This window comes from Kogia breviceps, chromosome 1 (genome assembly GCF_026419965.1).
Source record: "Kogia breviceps isolate mKogBre1 chromosome 1, mKogBre1 haplotype 1, whole genome shotgun sequence".
Classification (NCBI taxonomy): domain Eukaryota; kingdom Metazoa; phylum Chordata; class Mammalia; order Artiodactyla; family Physeteridae; genus Kogia; species Kogia breviceps.
The window spans coordinates 106,873,483-106,896,120 of NC_081310.1; the positions used below are offsets into that span (position 1 = coordinate 106,873,483).

The window sequence follows — 22,638 nt, forward strand, 5'->3', positions numbered from 1 at the left end:
TTAACTGTCTTTCTCAGTCTTGCATTATGGCTAAATTAGATAATCATGTCTCCTATGTTACTGATAAAAATGTTGAACTGAACAATTTCAAAGAAAAAACACAGTAACACTCTATCCAGATAGGTTAGCCCAATCTGTTAACCTTATACTTGAAATTCTATTCACTCATTCATTCCACAAATTTTAAGAATATCTTATTCTGGGCTAGATGCTATGATGGAAAATGAAAACATCTGACTATGTAAGTTAGGAATGATTGCCATGTTAACAGGTAAATGCAGCATGACAAGTGCTTCACCACCAGTAAGCTCTAGTGAAGAGGTCACAGAAGAGAATGCAGTCAACTCAACCTGGGAGGAGCTGGTAGGACCTCAAATGACATCCAAATCAAGTATGTCATAAGAGACTTCTGTCAAAACCACTATGAACTAATTCAATAGACTAGATATATCTCCAATGTTCCAAGCTTGGAATCATATCGAAGCTTGATACTGAAGTTATTTGCTATGACTTGTTCTCAGTGATCCCAATTTGGATCCTATGGTTCACATGTGTTTCTACACCCCAGAGAAGTATAAGAAAACTCCATAATTCCCTATTGATTTCTTCTGAGTTAAGCAGTCAACATACATGGTTCTGATCATCTTCTTCCATGACATGAACATTGTAAAAGACCTGTAGATTACTTGTTCATCAGCTAATTTTGCCTGAAGCCCCTTTTCTGATCCTTAGCTATTTGTCAGATGAAATCACACTTATATACCATCACAGCCAGTAGCTTCTTCCACTTTGTTTCTCTCCTTAGCCTTGAGTGGGAGCCTCATCAGCATCCAAGAGGAGGTCCAGAACCTCTCCAGCCATGTAGGAACAGTTATCAGTTCCAAACCTCAGTTATGGCCTTCCTCAGTTACATAGCACAGGGCTATTTATTGTACACATCCCAGGGAGTCCATGAGCTATTTTTTTTTTTTTTTTTTTGTAGAATCCAACATTTTTCTCATTCAGTATTTACATATTATTGCTAGCATTTTGGAAGTTTCTTTTCCAAATTTTAATTTATAATATTTATGATTGTACTTTTTTGGTACACACTAAGTGTAAAACCATGCATTAGATATTGAGAAGGCAGAGGTAGATATAATGCTGAACAAGAACTGGTCTGGGACCATGATATGAACTGATGATTCAGTGTGGGAGGAGGACCTGCACAAGTCTAATACAAGGAAGTGGTTATTCCGGTTTCTTTTTGATGGGCAAGCATTTTGCAAAGACTTAAGTATGTGTGTGTAAGGCAAAAACAGTCATTTAAAAATACCTTTTAAAAAGTTATTTCACTGACGGGGAAATAGAGCATAAAATTGTTGTCGTCACCTCCCATAAAAGAGAAACAAATTATTTTTCATGTTTTAACTGTGTTTGTGGTTAAGTCTCACAGTCTAAGAGATTTACCACTTCAGATGAATTCCATACACTTGCATTTAAGTCTGCAAAAGACTTCCAATTATCCAGCAACTGAACCAAAGAATTGGTAGCTTTTCTAACACAGAAGAGGAAAATTCTTTCTCTTATTCTGGTAGCATTCCTTTATTCTCTACTCAAGAAAATCATTTCAGAAGCTGGATGTTTGTTGTCAAAAAAACTATGTTGTGAATAAAAAGTATAAAACTAAGAAGCTATGCTGTCTCTCTTTTAAAAAATAACTCATCAAAAGAAAGGATTTTTTTCCCTTTTTTTTTTTTGCAAGAGAAACTTTAGTCTCTGTTTTAGAATTGCAAATATATCTTCCTAATGGAGAAAAATCAGTTTACATGACATAGTGCTTGTTTAGCCAATTCAAAAACTAGAGTGTAATTTACTATATTTCCCTCTATCTTTTCCCCATTGTATTCAGAAAGCTGATTCTGCCACAAGCATTACTTTATATATTTCATGCAAAGATATCCTTTTGGAATGAAAAGTCAGGAAAAGTTTTAATTTTATAGACTTGGAAGTGTTTTCTTTTTCTAGGGACGAGATAGTAGTTTCAGTACTGAGAGCAACGGAAGGGGTTAACACTGGACTTGGCTGGGTGTCAGTTAAACTTTTTTTCTGGCTCTGCTCCGGGTTTCCCCTTGAAGGGATTTCCCTCCGCCTCTGTGTCTCTGCAACAAGACCCTTTATAAAGAGCAGACTTTCTATTTCATTCCTCGCTGAACCTCACTGGCTTTTAGGAGCTCAAGACTTCCCAGGCAGTTTCAGTGGGGACAGAAAGAAGGGTTTTGGAACCATTATTTTCTCATAACAACAGCAGCTTAAAATGCCTAGGAAGATGGTTGTGATCTTTGGAGCCTCAAATGTACTTTGGATGGTGTTTGCAGTTTGTAAGTTCTTCTCCTTGATTTGTTCCAAATGCTAGCATTCCATTTTAGCCCTGATTTTGGCTTCAGTCAGTTTTGTTATGGTCGTAAAGAAAGGCACTAGGATTTTTAAAGAGTGGGAAAACTTAATTTAACCTAACTTTTAATGTGCTATTGAGTATTGCTAGACATCATTATATTGTCATAGTTAGAGATGCAAAGTGGATGTTTTTTTGGATACCTTTTTTCAAATGTCAAATGAGTAATTGAATTCTATCTCTAGGAAGATCTATCTCTTTAGTTTCCTGCACTTGATAATGAGAGCAAACTTAGCTAGTGAAAAAACAACTCTGATAAATGGGCATCAAGGTCAGAGTGAGGGTTCTCCTAAGCGAAGATAATTTCAACACCTTCTTTTGAAAGTGACCCCAATGCTGCCTTGCATTAGTTGGAAGCAGTTTAGGAAAGAGATCAGCCAGATTGTATTTTGGGTGTTATACTGGAACAGAGAAGAAGGACTAGAATACTCAACAAACCAGTGTTTGTTTTTTTCTTTTTGCCTTCACAGCTCAAGCTTTTAAAATCGACATCTTCCCTGAATCCAAAATTATTGCTCAGATTGGTGACTCCATCTCACTGACTTGTAGCACAACAGGCTGTGAGTCCCCTTCGTTCTCCTGGAGAACTCAGATAGACAGTCCACTGAACGGGAAGGTGAGAAATGAGGGGACTGAATCCACGCTGACCATGGATCCTGTTAGTCTGGGGAATGAACACTATTACCTGTGCACAGTGATTTGTGAGTCTCAGAAACTGGAAAAAGGAATCCCAGTGGAGATCTACTGTGAGTACTTTAGAGCATATTTGATTTTCTCTCCATTTCTCCTTAAGATAAGTTTCTAAAAGGCCAGTTTTGAAAGAAAAGAAAGGAAAAACTATATTCATGTCCAGATTCTTGGGTGGAGGACCTAGTGTACCAAGAAAGCTAGAGACAGCTTAACATAGCACTAGACCAGAGACCCAAATCCTAGCTTCTATTTCCAACTCTGCCACAAACATGGTGACCAAGGGTAAGACTCAACTTCTCTGGGCTTCAGTTTTCTTAACCATAAAGTGAAGATCTCTAAGGTTATGTTTATTTTATTAAAAAAAAATTCTATTCAATTATATCCTTATATGTTTACTTGTCCATGTGTCTAAATGATTTATGAATTCCATACTTCAGGGATTTTCCATTTATTTATTCTCATGGAATTTGGTGCTTAAAATTGGTTTAAAGATTAAGCAAGGGATCTATAATTTAGTAATGGGCTTCTGTACAAAATTTTCCCCTTTAGATAGAAGAAAAATATCTACAAACATTTCACTCATTTGACTTTGGCAGAGATAAATTTAGGAGGTTTTGTTTTTGTTTTTGTTTGGTGCCGTTAAGTCAATGCTCGATTGCTCAACCTCAAAGGTATTTGTATAATGAACTAGATTTGCCTTGTGAATGTGAATGAATACCTCTCATTTACCAGCCTACCAAAATGTATCCCAATCCATTCTCAATCCAGCAAAGAAAGTTAGCAAAAGGAGTGAAAAAATAACCTGAAATAAATCCCTTGCATTCTGGTTACTGCTCTTTCCAAAATACTGGAATCCTTGATAGTCATCTCTTCACGAAGAACTCATTTGATTATCTTTTCTATTTATGTTGCTTCTCTTCTGCTGTAGTGGAGACAACTTTGTCCAGTAACCTTAACTGATTCTTCAAGAAGCCTGTATGTTGCTAGTGCTTCCCAAGAAACTGTGCCTGGCAGGCTGCTTTCAATTATGCTGGTTGTACATGCAGAGTTTTTGTCTGTGCAGCCTCCTGAGCTCCTTGAAAGGCCCCCTTATGTAAATACAGGGGAAAGTAGTGAGTTCTTGTATTACCTGACAGCAAACTATGTGGATTATAAGAGCATTTCTTTCAGAATATGAGGGACAGGACTATTGGTGGAAAAATGAAAAATACTGTTTCTTCACATAGCAAAACATTTCCAGTTCCTTTGCCTTTCCTCACAAGTACCAAATAGTTGAAGATTTAAAAAGAGAAATGAAGGCCCTTCTGGCTTTAATTATCTTGGCTGAAGTTTTTTTTTTTTTTTTTTTTTTTCAAGAATGTCTGTCTTTCATTATGTTTAACAGTCCTGTCTCCATTCCACATTTGATTGTAATATTCTTTAGAGTTGGAAACTTTGTATTCTTATTTCACAGTTTTGAATCGAGCCAATGTGTTACCATCCTGGCGGTTTACAATGAAAAGTAGGCTTGCAAGGAAAGCAATGGCTGACTGAACTAGTGTGTCCCTTGACACTAAAAAGTTCAAGCGGAGTATAAGACTTTGAGTTAGGCATTTTGGGAGGCAAATATGCCTTCCAGAATTTAAAGACTGCACAAGTGTACCTTTCTGGTGGATGAATGCCTGTCAGAGGCACCATTTTTCAGAAGCCAATTATTTAGAATTGTTCTTTTCATTTCTTAGCATATCTTGCCCAATAACTATTCTTTGCAATGACATTCTAAGCCTCAGGTTCCTAATCCATAAAATGAAATATCTCTGCCCTCACTAAAGTAAGAGAATGTGATATAATATTTAAAAAATCTTCAACAGCAGTACAGAATAATAAAAATCCTGAATTTAAATCCCAGCTTTACCATTACTAGCTGTGTGACCTTAGGAAAGTTATGCACATGAGCTAAGTTTATGTTTTCATATCTATGAATTGTGGTATCTATTTCTTAGGGTTGTTGTGAGGTTAAAATAAAGTCATTGGTGTTAAATGAATAGCACAGTGATGGGCACACATAAGTATTCAATAAACATGAATTTCTTCTCCCTCCTTTTACTCTGATAACATGCAACACTTAGTACATGCAGCATCAGAACTGAACTCTCTAACAGGAGATTCCAGTTCTTGAATCTACCCCAAACCATGAAAGGCTATTTAAACAATTAATTCTGCTGTATTAAGACTGTATTCACAAACATATTAGATTTAGTTTACATTGATTTAAATCAGTAAGGGACCTCATACAAACATGAACAAAAACACAGACCTACTAGAGCACGGCCCTGAGGATATGGGGAAGGGGGAGGGGGAAGGGTAAGCTGTGACGAAGTGAGAGAGTGGCATGGACATATATACACTACCAAATGTAAAATAGATAGCTGGTGGGAAGCAGCCACATAGTACAGGGATATCAGCTCGGTGCTTTGTGACCACCTAGAGGGGTGGGAGGGAGGGAGATGCAAGAGGGAGGAGATATGGGGATATATGTACATGTATAGCTGATTCACTTTGTTATACAGCAGAAATTAACACACCATTGTAAAGCAATTATACTCCAATAAAGATGTTAAAAAAATTACATGTTAAAAAAAAAACTCCATTTGCATGTATTTGTTTGAACTTTGCAGCTTTCCCTAAGGACCCAGAGATTCATTTGAGTGGCCCCCTGGAGGTTGGGAAGCCAGTCACAGTCACGTGTTTGGTCCCTGATGTTTACCCATTTGAAAGGCTGGAGATAGAATTACTGAAGGGCAACCGTTCCATGAAGACACAGAACTTTCTGGAGGTTTCAGAAATGAAGTCCCAGGAAACAAAGAGTTTGGAAGTAACCTTCACTCCTATTGATGAGGATATTGGGAAAGCTCTTGTTTGTCAAGCTACATTACACATTAATGAAATTGATTCTCAACCCCAAGTAAGGGAGACTACAAAAAAACTGCAAGTCTACAGTAAGTACTTGTGTAAAGTCTATGGGAATTTAGTCTTGGATCTATACAGCAGTAAACTTAGCAGCTAAAGTCAAGAAGAAACGTTTTGTAGTTTTTACACCATTTTGATTCATTGAGAGGATAATTTTTGTCAATAGCATAATTTAATAAACAGAGCATCAAATTTGTGTTGAGAAGATTTGAGCTTAAGTTCTGGCTCCGCTAACTGTGTGAATTTGGGTCACTTAATTTCGTAGTCTATCAAAGAGGACTACTAATACCACCTGATTAGGTAGTAGGAAATAGGCTCAAGTGATAAAATGTTTTTAATCATGTTTTGTAAACTCTTATACCATGCCTTGAAATATCAAGGTATAGAGATTTTACAAGGTGGGCACTTATTCTGTGTGTGAGTGCATATATGTATGCTCACCTGGACACACATGTGTGGGGTGAGAGAGAGGAGATGAGGTTTGATTGTCTCCATGCTCCCTGAGATGGCTGGGGGAGCTGAGGCAGTCCTGAAATCCCAAAATTGGTAGGAGTGGACTCACTGTGCTTTGTTCTAGACTAAAATGCTCTGGTCTGCTTTGACACCATACTTAAAAGAAGTATTGCCTTCTATAACAAGTTTAGCTGAAAGAGAATGAGATGGAAAGGTTTTATCAATGTTTTGAGAAGAATAGTCAAAATAGATATTTTTCCTAGAGAATATAAACCTTGGAAACGAGAGCTATAACTAAGTATTTGAGAGACAGTCATGTAGAAGTGGGATTTGGTATATTCTTTAGCATTAGAGGACTGAACCATGACTGGTGTATGAAAGTTAGTTACAAAGAGGAAGAGGTCCGCTCAATAAAGGGAAATGTTCTAATAATTAGAGCTGTCCAAAACTCAAATGGACTGTGTTTACTATAAGGCAGTGGATTTCCCTGCACCATAAGTGTTGAAGCTGACTTGAATGAACCTTTGCCAAGGAAGCTGAGCAGGACCTTCTACCTTACCTGGGAGATTGAACCACATTATTCTAAGGGTTTTCTTAATTTCTGAGTATCTATGGCCATCTGAAAACACCAAACATCAAAAAAAGTAACTCCATCAAATTAGTCAGAAACTGGATTGACTGATTTTTATGACTCAGCAGTTCTTTACACTAGTTTGGCAGAGAAAGTTTGTCAAATTTGTGAAAGCATGTAAATAAAGTCTATGAGAGAAATACCGTAGCCCTATTGGATCAAGATGATGCTTAGCAATGACTACTATTGTGTCCTGCCTTCTCAGTCTCACCCAAGGACACAGTTATATCTGTGAATCCCTCCACAAGGCTGCAAGAAGGTGACTCCGTGACGATGACATGTACCAGTGAAGGTCTACCAACTCCACAGATTTTCTGGAGCAAGAAATTAGACAATGGGAATCTACAGCTCCTTTCTGAGAATGCAACTCTCACTTTAATTGCTATGAGGATGGAAGATTCTGGAATTTATGTGTGTGAAGGAGTTAATCTGGTTGGGAAAGACAGAAAAGAGGTGAAATTAATTGTTCAAGGTAAGCAGAATGTGTAAAAGGACTGATAAAGCTGCCGTCATTCAGATTTAAGCAATAGTGAAGTAGCTTCAATGCCAAAATTACTTCGTAAACTTTTATTGATGATCCATCTGATCTTCATGTACTTTAATACAATTATATATTCATCTTACTCATACTTCTTGGAAATCTTTCCTGCCAGAACTTCCATGGCTCTGCTTTCCTGGTTCCTTTCCATTTCTCATCATTCTTTCACTGCCTCATTCCTTGGCTTTCTCTCTTCCTCTGCCCCTTGAATGTTAGTATTCTCAGGTTCCCACATCTGGTCCTCCTCCCTTCTAACTCTGGACTCCCAAGATTTGAACTATGTATTATATGCTGTTTACTCTGAAATTCATGTTCCTATTCCATATCACCAAAACCTGTCAGTTCTACTTCAAAATGATCCCTAGAATCTGACCTCTTCTCTTTAACCCTCTTGCCATTGCCTTAGTTTATCATCTCTCACTTGGACTCTTGAAAGATGTTCTTATCAATAAATAACATCCACTGACCACCAGCTATACTCCAGGCACTTTACACATGTTTCCTTTAATCTTCAAGAAATAACTAACGAGTATGTATTTTATATCCATTTTACAGATGAGAGAAGTGTCTCCCAGAGATTAATAATGACCCTTATTGCTTGTATATCTAATATCTGCCAGGAATTCTCTTTCCACTTTATAAATGTTGTCTTTTTTCTTTATCACAACCTTATGAGGTGAATAAAAACACAAGCACAGAATAGTTGACAATTTGCCTAAGAGTCACATAGCTCATTAGTGGCATTTAACAGAGACCATTTAAACCCCAAACTGCATGGTTTTTCAACTATAGCTAATTGTCTTTAAATGGTCACCCTGCTATCATTCTGTCCCCCAACATAATCCTATGCACTGCTACCAGAGTTATCTACCTTAAACAAGAAAGGTGCACATTTTTTTTTTTTTTTTTTTTTTTGCATTACGCGGGCCTCTCACCGTTGTGGTCTCTCCCGTCGTGGAGCACAGGCTCCAGACGTGCAGGCCAAGGCTCACGGGCCCAGCCGCTCCGCGGCATGTGGGGTCCTCCCAGACTGGGGCACGAACCCACGTCCCCTGCATCGGCAGGCGGACTCTCAACCACTGCGCCACCAGGGAAGCCCCAAGGTGCACATTTTATATGACTTCCACCAAACCCTAATTGCATGTAAATTAAAATTCACGTTTCTTAAAATAGTCGCATAAAACTCTTCATAATCTAGTCAGAAACAACCAGCAGTGGTGGCACTGGCAGCCAAAGAGCTTTTCTGGATATCTGAGACTTAGGAGTTTGCCCTGGCATCTCAGTTTTCAGCACCTGAGTCAATAGTAAAGTATTTTTATATTGTATCAAACAAATTTAAGAGGTGGCCCACATACCACTTTAATGCTTAGATTTTGACTTTACTTTCAGTGTGATTCTGTGTGACTTTCAATGGTGCAGCTTTATTCTGTTGATACAGAAGCTCTAAGTGCTGGTCTGTTACAGGTATTGCTTCTAATCAGAAGACATATTTGTATAACTTTTTTTCAGTACTTTTCTTAGATTTTGTTTTATCTCCACATGAGGATGATTTGATTTAGTTGTTCAAGCAATTGAAAAGCTGGGATCTTGAATCAGACCCACCTGGCGTCAAGTCCTAATTTTGCCACTTTTAAGCTGGGTGAGGTTATTTATCATTTTTCCTCAAGAAGAAAGAGGAGGAGGAAGAAGAGGAGGAGAGGGAAACAGAATTAATAATATCAGTTCATGAAGTTGTGAGGATTAAATGAGATAATATATGTAAAGTGTTTTCCACAATGCTTGACACACTGGAACCTCTTATATTTTTGAGCTGTTGTTCCACTGTTACAGGGATTTGATAAACTACATTTGAGTGGAGAATGAATTTTTTTGTTGTTGAAAAGATGCCAATCTCTGTCTTGACAAATTTTTATCCTTATTCATTCTGTTGAATGAATGAATCAACAGCATCTTGTGCATTTGTTCTTAAAAGATGTGTTTTTGTTTCTGAAGGTCCCAAGCTGGAAAGGAATAATTTATTCCTGGCATCGATGTTAGCTGAAAAGAGGCCGGAAAAAAAAAAAAAAAAAAAAAGACCATATATTGAGCTGTGGTGAAAGAAGAAAAGAATCTTATCTTCTTTTCATCTTGTTCTTTTATCCCCCCAGAGAAAAAGTTTACTGTAGAGATCTCTCCTGGATCCCAGATTGCTGCTCAGATTGGCGACTCAGTTGTGTTGACCTGTGATGTCATGGGTTGCGAGTCCCCATCTTTCTCTTGGAGAACCCAGATAGACAGCCCTCTGAACGGGAAGGTGAGGAGCGAGGGGTCCAAGTCCACGTTGACCCTGAGCCCTGTGAGATTTGAGAACGAACATTTTTATCTGTGCACCGTGACATGTGGGCATAAGAAACTGGAAAAGGGAATCCATGTGGAGCTCTACTGTAAGTGGTTTTCAGAATTGTTTACTGTTTTGTCATTGTTGTTCCCAGTTCCACTGGAAGAAACAGAATCCGAATCTGTGACACAAGACAAGATCCTTGTGTTTAGAAGGGGAATTTAGCATTGTGAATGGTTCCTAAATCTCTGAACCAGAATTTTTGATGTAACTTAATTGGCCTAAATCTTAAGTAGATATTACATATGAACCCAGCATCCACAATGCTTAGGTTGTGTCTTGTTGATACTCTCTCATCATGGACTTGAACACACTGCATGCTCCCTGCTTCCCATCCCCCTCTGGGTGTATGTGGGGTATACAGAGGTGGTCGTGTGCAAGGAGTGTAGTCAGTGTCCACTCAGATAACATGGTGGGATGACTGCTGATCCATTATTTGAATTAAGGGTGAAGCCCAAGCATACCGTTGTGGTTTTTTTTTAACATCTTTATTGGAGTATAATTGCTTTACAATGGTGTGTTAGTTTCTGCTTTACAACAAAAATGAATCAGTTATACATATACATATGTTCCCATATCTCTTCCCTCTTGTGTCTCCCTCCCTCCCACCCTCCCTATCCCACCTCTCTAGGTGGTCACAAAGCACCGAGCTGATCTCCCTGTGCCATGCGGCTGCTTCCCACTAGCTATCCACCCTATGTATGGTAGTGTATATACGTCCATGCCACTCTCTCACTTTGTCACAGCTTACCCTTCCCCCTCCCCGTATCCTCAAGGCCATGCTCTAGTAGGTCTGTTTTGAAGGCACATTTGAAAGCCGATTGGCAGGATGGGAGAAATGAGGCAATGGGGAGAAAGAGAAAGCCAGGGAGTTAGATTGGCCACTGGGGATGGTCAGTGGCAGACAAAAAGTAGAAGCAGGAGACTGCACTAGATTTGAATATTGATTTACACCACATAAGTACACTACACTTTTTCTTGCTGTTCTTGTCAACTTAGCAAAAATCCTTTACAGCCTCAAATCTCTATGAATTGACATTGCTGGAGTTCCTCGGTTTATAATGAACGAGGGAAAAATATGCAAAGTGATCATAAAGTTACACTTTGAGAAGGTTATTCTGCCTTGTTTTTATTCAGTGGAATTCAAGAGAACAATTGTAGAGATTTTCCTCCAGAAATTCTGCCCAAACTTGTGTTACCCCTCAGGAGTTTGTTCAGCATGAGTTAGGGTATGTCCGTAAAGGGATTTGAATCTCTCAGAGGAAGGGTAAATTTATTGAGTTATCATATTACCAAGAGTCCAGGACCTGCTGATGTAGGCACATTCCCAACAGCAATGAGAACCAGCAGTGAAGCCTTACCATCATACAGAAACTTTAGAGAATGTATCACTTTAACAACATTTTTCTTAAGGAGAAAAAAATTTTAGCATGGTTCTTGCTCTTGATAGCCACTCTAATCTCACTTTTATTGATTTGCATAAGATGTGTTATAAATGTTATTCAGAATCTAAATCTCATAGTTTTTTCTTAACTACAAGTATTATTCAAGGAACATTTAAGACTTTCTCCCTAAACTTGGCCGTTGAAAATGAAAATGTCTAAACTGAGAAGTGGCCTTGGTTCTTATTTGAGATGAGAGGCTGCATGCCTTTGTGAAACCAAGCCTGGGCTCTGAGCTCAAGGAAATAGAAATTCTGATCTCAGCTCAGTGACTTACTAGATATGATGCCAAATGGCAGACTCTTAGCCTCTATGAATTTTATGTTTCCCTAGCTGTAAAATACATCTCTATAAGTTTTTCTGGCTGTCAAATAAGTTAATACCCATTAGATTATGCCATTTTGAAGACTGAGATAATGAATGTTAAGGGACTAGCACATAGTAAATATCCAATTCATCCTGGAAAATATTTAAAATGTTTAGAATATATAGTTACTAAATAGGATGGTGACATGTCCATTGAATAGACCAGTCCATAGCTGTCAGCAAGATTGCATCACTAGAGAAGAATAAGAAGCATATTTATTACCTGATGATTTGATGTGCTAGGTATTTTTTGTTTCCAGCGTTATTTATATTTAATGTCATAAATATTTATACTTAATGTTGTAATTTATATATTAGTGATCATCCTATTCCAGGTGAATTAAAATCTGCATTTTGAGACCTTTGCATTTAATAGAGATTAGTTCTGTTTTTCCTTGACTGTCACATATAAACATCATTTTTGCTTGACATTTGCAGCCTTCCTTAGAGATCCAGAAATTGAGATGAGTGGTCTGTTAGTGAGTGGAAACCCAGTCACTGTAAGGTGTAAGGTTCCTGATGTATATCCTTTTGACCGGCTGGAAATTGAATTACTTAAAGGGGAGAGTATTATGAAGAATAAAATTTTTTTGGAAGATGTAAGTAAGAAATCCCTAGAGACCAAGAGTTTGGAAATGACCTTCATCCCCACCACTGAAGACACTGGAAAAGTTCTTGTTTGTCTGGCTAAGTTACCTATTGATGAAATGGAATTTGAACCCAAACAAAGGCAGAGTACACAGATACTATATGTTAATGGTAAGTACATGCATGATGTATCCACAATTTAATATGAATTTTTAAAAATCATGGTTGCCAGGCAAGAGTTAACATGAGGTTGATAGTTAAAACTGTTGTGAAAAAAATAATTGAAAAGGAACAACAAAATAATGATTATTTAACCACCCCCAGTGCTTAAAACAACTGTTTATTGGCTTCTGATTCTAAGCTGGCTATTTGGGAAGAGGTCAGATGGGCAGTTTGTTCAATGTGGTATTAGATGAGCTCATTTATGCATCGTCAGTCTGTTGGCAGGTCAGTGGGGGATGGTCCGAGGTGGCCTCACTCACATGTCTGGGCCTTCTCTGGTGTTTCTTAGCCTTTCTTTCTCCATGTGGTGTCTCTCAAGGAAGGTAGCCTAGGTATAGTCACCAGAGTGCAGTATTTCAAGACAGTGATCATGAAAGGGGCCTCTTGGGGCCTGGGCTTGGAAGTCCTACTTCCAAGGATCTTGTTACTTCTTCCAGGATATATTGGTCAAAGTTAGTCACAAGGACAGCCTAGATTCAAGAGGTAGAAAAATAGAGTCCACCTTTTCATAGGTGATTCACATAGTTCATGGTCATGTTTAATGTACCATAAATGTCAATATATACTATCATTGATCATCCATTCTTTGATAGTAAGAGAGTTTCTACAGAATTCATTTCCATTGGAAAATATCCAGGATGTGTCCATATTCTACTCTCTATTGTTCTGTATGTGCTAAAGTAAATGGGGACAGAAACCTCTTTTGGAAAGTTATGGAGATTAATAAACTGTTCTAATCCACGAATACATAGTCCAGTTTCACAACATTATCAAAACTCTTTGGAACTCGGTGTATAATGAGTCAAACTAACAAGTGTCCCCACCTTTTCAGTTGCTCCCGGGGATACAACCATCTTGGTCAGCCCCTCCTCCATCCTGGAGGAAGGTAGATCTGTGAATATGACATGCTCTAGCGATGGCCTTCCAGCTCCGAAAATCCTGTGGAGCAGACTGCTAAGTAATGGGGATCTACAGCCTCTTTCTGAGAATACCACTCTTACCTTAACGTCTACAAAAATGGAAGATTCTGGTATTTATGTCTGTGAAGGCATTAACCAGGTTGGAATAAGCAGAAAAGAAGTTGAATTAATTATCCAAGGTGAGCTAAGTGATTAAATGAGTTATGATTTCTAGTCTTATTTTGGTTGTGTTACTGGTTTTGAACAAAGTCCCTTTTGAAACCAACAAAATTTTTACTAAAACAGAATGCAGAGAGTGTTTTGAAGAGCTCACGATGTTTCCTCTGCATGGAAAGCTCCTGGAATAGTACTTCCTCATGAACCATTCCAAGTCACTTATCCTAAAATTCTTTCAACTGCAGGTGGAATCCAGGAACTGTGCCAAGAGTTCCAGTTACACTTACAAGACATTGATTATGGCATTGAAATAAGGATAGGAAGATGTATATATGTATTTTGAAATTACTTAGGACTAAAGCTACCTTATCTAGCTGGATTAAACTCTGAGTGATAATCTCACAAGATGACTGCTAGTATGTGCTTAGAAGGCACTTAAACATTTTATAAATTCTGAGATTGAGTAGCAGTGATCATGCCCTCTGGTTTATCAGTTTAATGGCATAGAATCCCTAGGGTGGATGAAGTTAGCAGATCCAGACCCATTCTTGCCAGGATGGAGAGGCAAGACTGAGAACAAAACAATTCCTAGTTGACAGGATGAAGCTGTAGGCAGTTTTGGGCAAAATCATGAAGTGATTTGGATTTTCCTCATACCTTCCCTTTTGGGGTTCAAGGTTCTCTTCTCCACTAGAGCTGTCAGTTCCTCTCTTACCCCTTGGTATTTTTTCCACTAAGATATTAGTGACTTTCTTGTTACATCATTACAATAATAATTTGTATTTTAAAGGAAGAACCTTGGCAGGGCAATGCACTACCTTAAAGAAAGCCCTTAGGATGTAGCTCTGGTTGGGGAAAGAGTTTCAAATCAAGTCACAAAACAGATGAACTTAATGGGAATCTCACTTATAAAATGGTGACGTGGTACCTCCCTCCACGGGTTGCGTATTAACAGAGATGCTGTATGTCAAGTACTTAGCCCAGGATAATTGGTGTTATTAAGGATTGTAAGCACAGCTTAATTTCTTGATCTGGGATTGTCCAGCTCAGAACTCAGAAGCCTATAAAGGCCTTTATACTTAAATAAATATTTTCACAGCAGTGTGACCAAAAAGAAAGTTCTTTTTCACATTTAAAATCTACAGTTGTTTTTAAAACACTTATTTGTTGGCTAGGCTGGATAAAGAATTCTATTAAGGGACATGAAAGAAGCATAAGAGTTGTCTTCTTTTATTAAAAATGTGATCATTGGGCTTCCCTGGTGGCGCAGTGGTTGAGAGTCCGCCTGCCGATGCAGGGGACACGGGTTTGTGCCCTGATCTGGGAGGATCCCGCGTGCCGCGGAGTGGCTGGGCCCATGAGCCATGGCCGCTGAGCCTGCGCGTCCGGAGCCTGTGCTCCGCAACGGGAGAGGCCACAACAGTGAGAGGCCCGCATATCACAAAAAAAAAAGAAAAAAAAAATGTGATCATTTACAACAATCCAGTAAATGCTTTACTTCTTTAATTACCCCTCTAAATATTTAATGCAAACAGTAAGTACAAATACCATCTTGACAGCTATTGTTACTGTCATTAAATCAATATGGGATTGGTTTATATTTCATTCAGTCAGAAGTATCTTTAAATTCTTTCCACAGTTGCTCCAAAAGATATAAGACTTACGGCTTTTCCTTCTGAGAGTGTCAAGGAAGGAGACACTGTCATTATCTCCTGTACATGTGGAAATGTTCCCCAAACTTTGATAATCCTGAAGAAAAAAGCAGAGTCAGGCTACATAGTGCTGAAGTCTACAGATGGTGCATATACCATCCACAGGGCCCAGTTGGAGGATGCGGGAGTATACGAATGTGAATCTAAAAATGAAGTTGGCTTGCAATTAAGAAGCATAACACTTGATGTTAAAGGTTTGCTTTTTGTTTTTGTTTTTTATTATTTTTTATAATCAGTCAGAGGCTTGGTGAATTGTAACGAATTTCAAGGATTAGGTGAATGAGTGGGCAAAATGGAACTGAATTCCATGATGATTATGGTTATTTATTAGTGCTTCCTAAAATAATCACACACAGCTGCTCTATTCTATGGAGTTCAGCCAGGAAGTTGACATTAATCAATCAGTGGTCAGTGTAGAATTCTCCTTTGCTTTTTTAAACGTTGACAATTCATCATTGGTCTCTGAGGTCCTGCATTTCCAAAGTGTTTAAATGTATTTTCAAAAATGTTCCCTGGGGGTTATAAGGAAACTAGAGAAGTAGAATTGGCACATGGAAAAAGAAAGGTTCTATCCAGACCCTTTTCCTTCCTACCAGAAGAGAATGCCACTCTCTGAACATGGAGTAACTACATATTTTCTGGATTGACTCTCTTCAGGGTAATAATTGAGTATGGTGATCTTAATGCTGAACAACATAAAGGAAACTCTAGACTACAGAACTGTCTGTCTCTTAGAAAATCCAAGTTCCTTGTCCATTTTACCGTATTCTGATGGAGAGAGGAAGGAAGGGGGCAGTGGCCCCCGCAGAGAAACTGCAGAAGCCTCTTAATCTCCTAACCCCTCGTGTGAACACATAGTAGGATCTGTTGATTTTATCAGTGGAAGCAGAATAAGTCAGCCTTTACTAACCTGTCTCCCACTCCTTGAGTTCTAATGAGCTCCCACTGTGTGCTGGAAGCCAAAATTGAAGTGAACATTTTTGCAAACAAATGCCAATTCTTAAGAGCCTCTGGTACTGGGCTCTCAGAGTTAGCAACTACTCATCAGTGTAAAGAAAATTTAAATGTGGGTCGGAAAATGGGTAAAAATTTTACTCATCTGGCCAAATCTCTCAAGATTACAAGACCTTACAGTATGTTTTCTTGTCTTCATGGTACCTCCTCAGAACACGACAATATCAATACATCCATCTAGAAATGTTAAAGAAGAGGAAAATATCACGATTACATGTAAAACTTTTAGTCATCCACCTGCAGTGATTATCCTGAAAAGAGTTGATCTGGCCAATGAAGTGACTATGTGTTCAAAGAATGGAACATTTACCTTGCATCATGTTACTCAAAGTGACACGGGGGTGTATGTAATCAGTGCTTCCAATGAGGTTGGGGATGTTTCTGGACGGATTGAGATCTTGGTTTTGAGTAGATTGAAATTCATTTATTCCTATTTAATCCTCAATGCCTCCAGAACACCTTTAATTAAGCCTAGTCCCAGGAACTTGGACTCCTAACACTTTTATATTTCTTTTTGTAGTTAACAATTCTCTTTTAAAGACACACCAAAGCTTCTTCTCCACTTTTTGTCTCTCATACATTGCTGTCTTTTCTAATTGCTTTATTAAGTTAGTAACTTACATATTTTCCATTTTCACTCATTCTTTAAATGAACAAATTAAAGCACATTAGGCACTCAGCTAGAACCCCCAAACTAAATATGGTTTAAAATAACTACAAATGAATGGAAATGAAAATTTGACATTTTTCCTGGGAATTTTCAACTAGTCATCTTTTGTAGTTAGCTGAGTTTTAAAATTTTGGTTCTTTTTTTTTTTACAAATACATTTGCTTGAATGTATTCCAGTGATAGAAATGGTTGGGAGTCTTTAGGATTTTCAGTGTTGATAGAGCTAATAGAAAATTGTACTCGAAGGTTGCCCTGGTAACCAACTCAGGAGCAAATTTGTATTTTACTGCAGATATCTGAGGGGAAAACCAAAGGCAAAAGATAATATTTATTAAATTGAAAAGAAAACAATAGGAGTAGAGATACCATTGCTCAGCAGGTTATCACTATTGATGCCTAACCATAATTATGATAATGGAAATTCTATTAAAATATTACCCTTGTACTCTGACTAATTCTACTCTAGCAAGGGAAAGTAGAAAAATAAGGCAATTATCATTATGTTTATGGTGAAGTGTTTTTGACCTCAATAATTTTAAAAAATGGACTTCCCGTCATCTGACTCCAGTGATTCTTTTCCTCTTGGTTGATCTCCAGTGATTAGAAACTCCTAGAAGTAAAGCAATGATTATCAAGGTCAAATCACTCATTTCTTCCAGGACTGAGGCAATATATACGTCACTTGAAGAAACAATATTTGTGAGGTCATACAGTGCTGTGCAAACATAAATATAAGTAGAGATGAAACTTCAGTAAATACCATGCTATCTTCTATAGATGTTCTTATAAGGTTAAGATATTAAATAGTATTGTAGGGGTCAGATGATTTTTGTAAGTAGAAAGAGTATTAATTTTAAAGTTTTTGTATACTATTACCTTATGTACCCAATTTACAACAAAATGACAGGATGTAGAAAGAAAAAATATATATTACTATTCAAAAGATATTTATTGGGTGCAAGCTACTCCAAGCAGGGAGACAGGTACTGGCTATTCAGTGATGTCTCAAAAAGAAACTAGATACATGTGCTTATGTAATTCACAGTCTGAAGGAGGAAGACAAAATTAATAGATAATCAAGCAAACAAATGTTTAACTATAAGCTGTGATTAGAGCTATGGAGGGAAAGTGTAGTGGGTTATAAAACTATATTAGAAAAAAAGTATATTAGGGTTTCTTATTTAGGCTGGAGGAGATGCAGGTCAGAGAATGTCTCTCTGAGTAAGTCACATTTAAGCTAAAACATAATGCTACCCAAAAAACTTCATATTATCAAGAAGTGATATAAATGCTGAAGAGGAATAATGTATATTAAGATGCCCTACTTCAGAGATACAAAATATAAAGTTTTCTATATATCTCTAAAAAAGCCATCGACAAGAATTCTTTCCCTTACTATCTTATATGTGGTGTTTGACTATAATGGTTACACTCTAGGTGTTACAAGGCTTTTCTTGGAGAACTGTTTAGTTATTTTAATTCATAATGATCAGAGTCCTAGTTTTTTAGTATATGTTTCTATTTCCCAAAGCAAACCCTCTTCTCCAATTCTTGCTCTTCTAAATGAGTCCTAAAAAGTTGTGCCCTTCCTTCCATTCTGCTATTGAACCTGAATCTATTTGAATCCAAGTTTGTGGAAATCAACAACTGTCATCTTTAGACTCATCATGAGCATAGCAACTGCTAACTGATTATTTGAATAATTCAAAGAAATATGCATTTTGGGTCCTGTTGGTTCTTATAGCTACTTTGATTCACTTCTCTTTAGAGAACAAGTTGTACTGTTAAAATAAAACATGTAGCTATTATTATTAAACAATTTCTTTTTATACTAGACATTAATTGCATCCATTTTGTTATTTTCCAGGAAGAGAAAATAGCAAGCACTATTTTTCTCCTGAACTTCTCGTGCTATATTGTGCATCCTCCTTAATAATACCTGCCATTGGAATGATTATTTACTTTGCTAGAAAAGCCAACATGAAAGGGTCATACAGTCTTGTAGAAGCACAGAAATCAAAAGTGTAGCTAATGTTTGAAATGTTCAATCAGAGACACTATTTATCAGTTCAAATCCTCAGTACTGCTCATCATTCCACAAGGAAAACAACAAGCTAGGAGTCCAGACTTCCTTGGATGTAGTGAACTCTTGGAAAGAAATGGCTGCCTATGCCCCTTGTTGTAAGCAAGATGCCAAAGGAAGATTTCTGCTTAAAAAATAGGCACTACTTTTGAGATGTGATGACTGGAGTAGTTTCTTGATGTGTATATGCAATAACATGATTTGTATATATGTAAAATTAAACTATGCCATAGCAAGATTGCTTGGAATATCAGCACACTGTAGTCACATTTCTATAATTATTAAAATGTTTCTTGGATTGACTGTTATAACTTAAAGCATCTTAATATTGATTGGCAGCTGAACTATGTCATCCTTTTAATATTTTATTTCCTTTAACAGAATTTTATTCCTATAAAGTTCATAGAAAACAATTCCATGTTTTGTAAAGATGTTAGCGTTTTATATTATAGGCAAACAATAAACCAAGAGGGCACTGGGTTGACTTTCAGGTACTAAACACTTCAACCTCCTATGGTATAATGGTTGATTGGATTTCTCTGGATGGTACTGATATGGTACGGAGACATTTTATGATGTTGTTTGTTCATCAGACACTTGTGTAACTTTCCCAATGTGGTCTAAAAATGAAACTTCTTTTGATTTTCTTTTGTAAATGTTTAGGTTTTTTTGTATAGTAAAATGATAATTTCTGGAATTGAAAGAGTTGTGTGTTTATTTATTATAAATTGCCTCCTTTAAAGAGCTGTTGCAGCTCTTTGTGAAATGTCAAGTTCCAAGACCAAAGAGTTCAAACCCATAGAAATAATAAGCAGATACTTGAAGTCTGGTCCTCAGATTACTTTTATCAGAATCATCATGGGAACTTGACAAACATTCACATTTCTTGGGGCTATCCTAACCTATTGAACTGAAATATCTCATTTTGTGACCTTGGAATCTGCAATTAAAATTTTTTTTAAAATATAGAATACACAGAAAGAGTGAATGCAGATGAACATGCACATATTAAAGGGCAGCAAGTGAACACCTGTATGTACCACTAAGGCCAAGAGAAAGAGCATTACTATTCTTCAGAGCCTCTTAGATGCTACTCACTGATTGCAGCTCTCTTACTGAGGCATAAACGATATCTTGAATTATACATTAACCATTCCTTTTCTTTGGAGATTTTACACCTATCTAGGAAACCCTAAGTAGAACATTATTTTGTTTGCCAGCTTTTGAATTTTACATAAAAATAATCAAATGGTATATTTGTCTATGACTTTATTCACACAAAATTATGTTCTTGAATAATTGATCCATATTGTATTTAGCTTTGTATGTTCATTATAAGATTTTGCTACAGCTTATTTATACATCTAGTGTTGATGGATATTTGGGCTGTTTCCATTTTTACAATACTGATCAAAGCATCTATAAACACTGTTTTACATGCTCCTGACTAACATGTGTAAGAGTTAACTTAGGGTGCAATAATTCCTATAAAGTGTATACATTCTAATGAAATTGCTGGGTTGTAGGAAATGTACACTTTCAGGTTTATAAGGAAAGCCAAACTATTTTCTGAAGTGATTGAAATAATTTATACTCCCACCAGCAGTGAATAAGAGTTCACATTACTAAATGGCTTACCAAAATTTGGCATTGTCTAACTTAAAAATTTGCCTTTCTTATGGGTATAAAATGATTTCCCATAATGGTTTAAATTTTCATTTTCCTGATTACTAGTGAGGTTGAACATCTTTTCATACATTTAACAACTCTGTGTTTAGGAGTTGGAGATACATAAGTGTATACATATATATTCTGGATACCTGTCCTTTGTTGGTTTCCCCTATGTATTCTTCTGGGAATTTTACAGTTTTAGGTCTTATGTTAAGTCTTAATCTACTTTGAGTTGATTTTTGTGTATGGTGTAAGATAATCCCATCTGTTCTTTACTCCATATTTCCTTTTTTTTTCCTGCCTTCTTTTGGATTGATTGTTATATTTTTAGTAATTACACTTTACCTTTTTTATAGGCTTATTAGTTATTACTCTATGTTTTTGTTTTTAGTAGTTGCTTTAGGATTTATAGTACATCTTTAACTATTACACCGCTTCACATATGAGAACTTTATAATAGTATATTTTCTTATCTCCCCCTTCCAGCTTTTGTGCTAAGATATTTTTATTTTACAAGTGTAATAAACCCCACAATACATGGCTGTTGTTTTTTACTTTAAAAAGTCAATTATCGGGCTTCCCTGATGGCGCAGTGGTTGGGAGTTCGCCTGCCGATGCAGGGGACACGGGCTTGTGCCCTGGTCCGGGAAGATCCCACATGCTGCGGAGTGGCTGGGCCCGTGAGCCTTGTCCGCTGATCCTGCGCGTCTGGAGACTGTGCTCCGCAACAGGAGAGGCCACAACAGTGAGAGGCCTGCGTACAGCAAAAGCAAACCAAAAAAAACCCCCCAAAACAATTATCTTTTAAAGATATTTGAAAATTAAGAAAAAATTTTATGTTTAACCGCGTATTTACCGTTTCTAGTACTCATCATTCTTTTCTGTAGATTCAGATTTTCCTCTGCCATCATTTTCCTTCAGTTTAGAAGCTTCCTTTAACATTTCTCATAGTACATACATGTTTGCTGGTAATGAATTCTTTGCTGAGAACGTCTCTGAGTATTTTTTTTTTTTGAGTTTTCATTTTGAAAGATAGTTTTAAAAAAATGAATAGATAATTTAATTAACAAATTTGTACATTCAAATGGTTATGCTATTTTATAAACATACAATAATTATGTTCCATTAAATTACAATGTGCTCAGAGACAAGTATCATCCTGTTGCCTCACATGAGTTTTCAGGTCAGTAGTTTCCTCCAATGTGGAAGTTAATCAGATAAATGGTCAGAGAACTTTATTGGTATAGAATTCTAGGTTGACAGGGTTTTGTTTTTGTTCTTGCTTTTGTTCTTTAGAAATGTTTCACCTTCTTCTAAATCTGCTTATCTTTGTTCTTTTAATGTAACATCTTTTTTATCTCTTGTTGTTTTTAGGATATTTTTAACACTGGCTTTAAGAAATTTGATTATGATATGCCTTCATATAGTCTTCTTTATGATTTGTGTGTGTGTGTGTGTGTGTGTGTGTGGTTTGTTAAGATTCTTAGATGTGTGACTTTATGGTTTTCATTAAATTTGGAAAAAATTTCAACCATTATTTCTTCAAAAAATTTTTTTCTGTACCCCCCACCTCTTCCCTTTTGTAAACTCCAATACAGATACAGAAGGGTGCTTGGCATTGTCCCATAGCTCACTGATGCTCTGCTTATTTGTTCTAGTCTTTTTTCTACTTGTGTTTCATTTTGAATAGTTTCAATTGCTATGTTTTCAAGTTTTCTAATC

At 37.0% G+C, this 22,638-nt stretch overlaps 1 protein-coding gene across 1 annotated transcript; it reads left to right on the forward strand.

The window, feature by feature from the left end:
- The first annotated feature begins 2,090 nt into the window (after positions 1-2,090).
- Positions 2,091-19,945, forward strand: VCAM1 (vascular cell adhesion molecule 1). The gene is made up of 9 exons (XM_059073167.2): positions 2,091-2,360; positions 2,905-3,180; positions 5,782-6,102; positions 7,363-7,629; positions 9,843-10,118; positions 12,319-12,639; positions 13,523-13,789; positions 15,406-15,672; positions 19,030-19,945. The coding sequence occupies exons 1-9, from the start codon at positions 2,297-2,299 to the stop codon at positions 19,188-19,190; spliced, it is 2,220 nt and encodes a 739-aa protein (XP_058929150.1). The 5' UTR covers positions 2,091-2,296; the 3' UTR covers positions 19,191-19,945.
- The last annotated feature ends 2,693 nt before the right edge of the window (positions 19,946-22,638 follow it).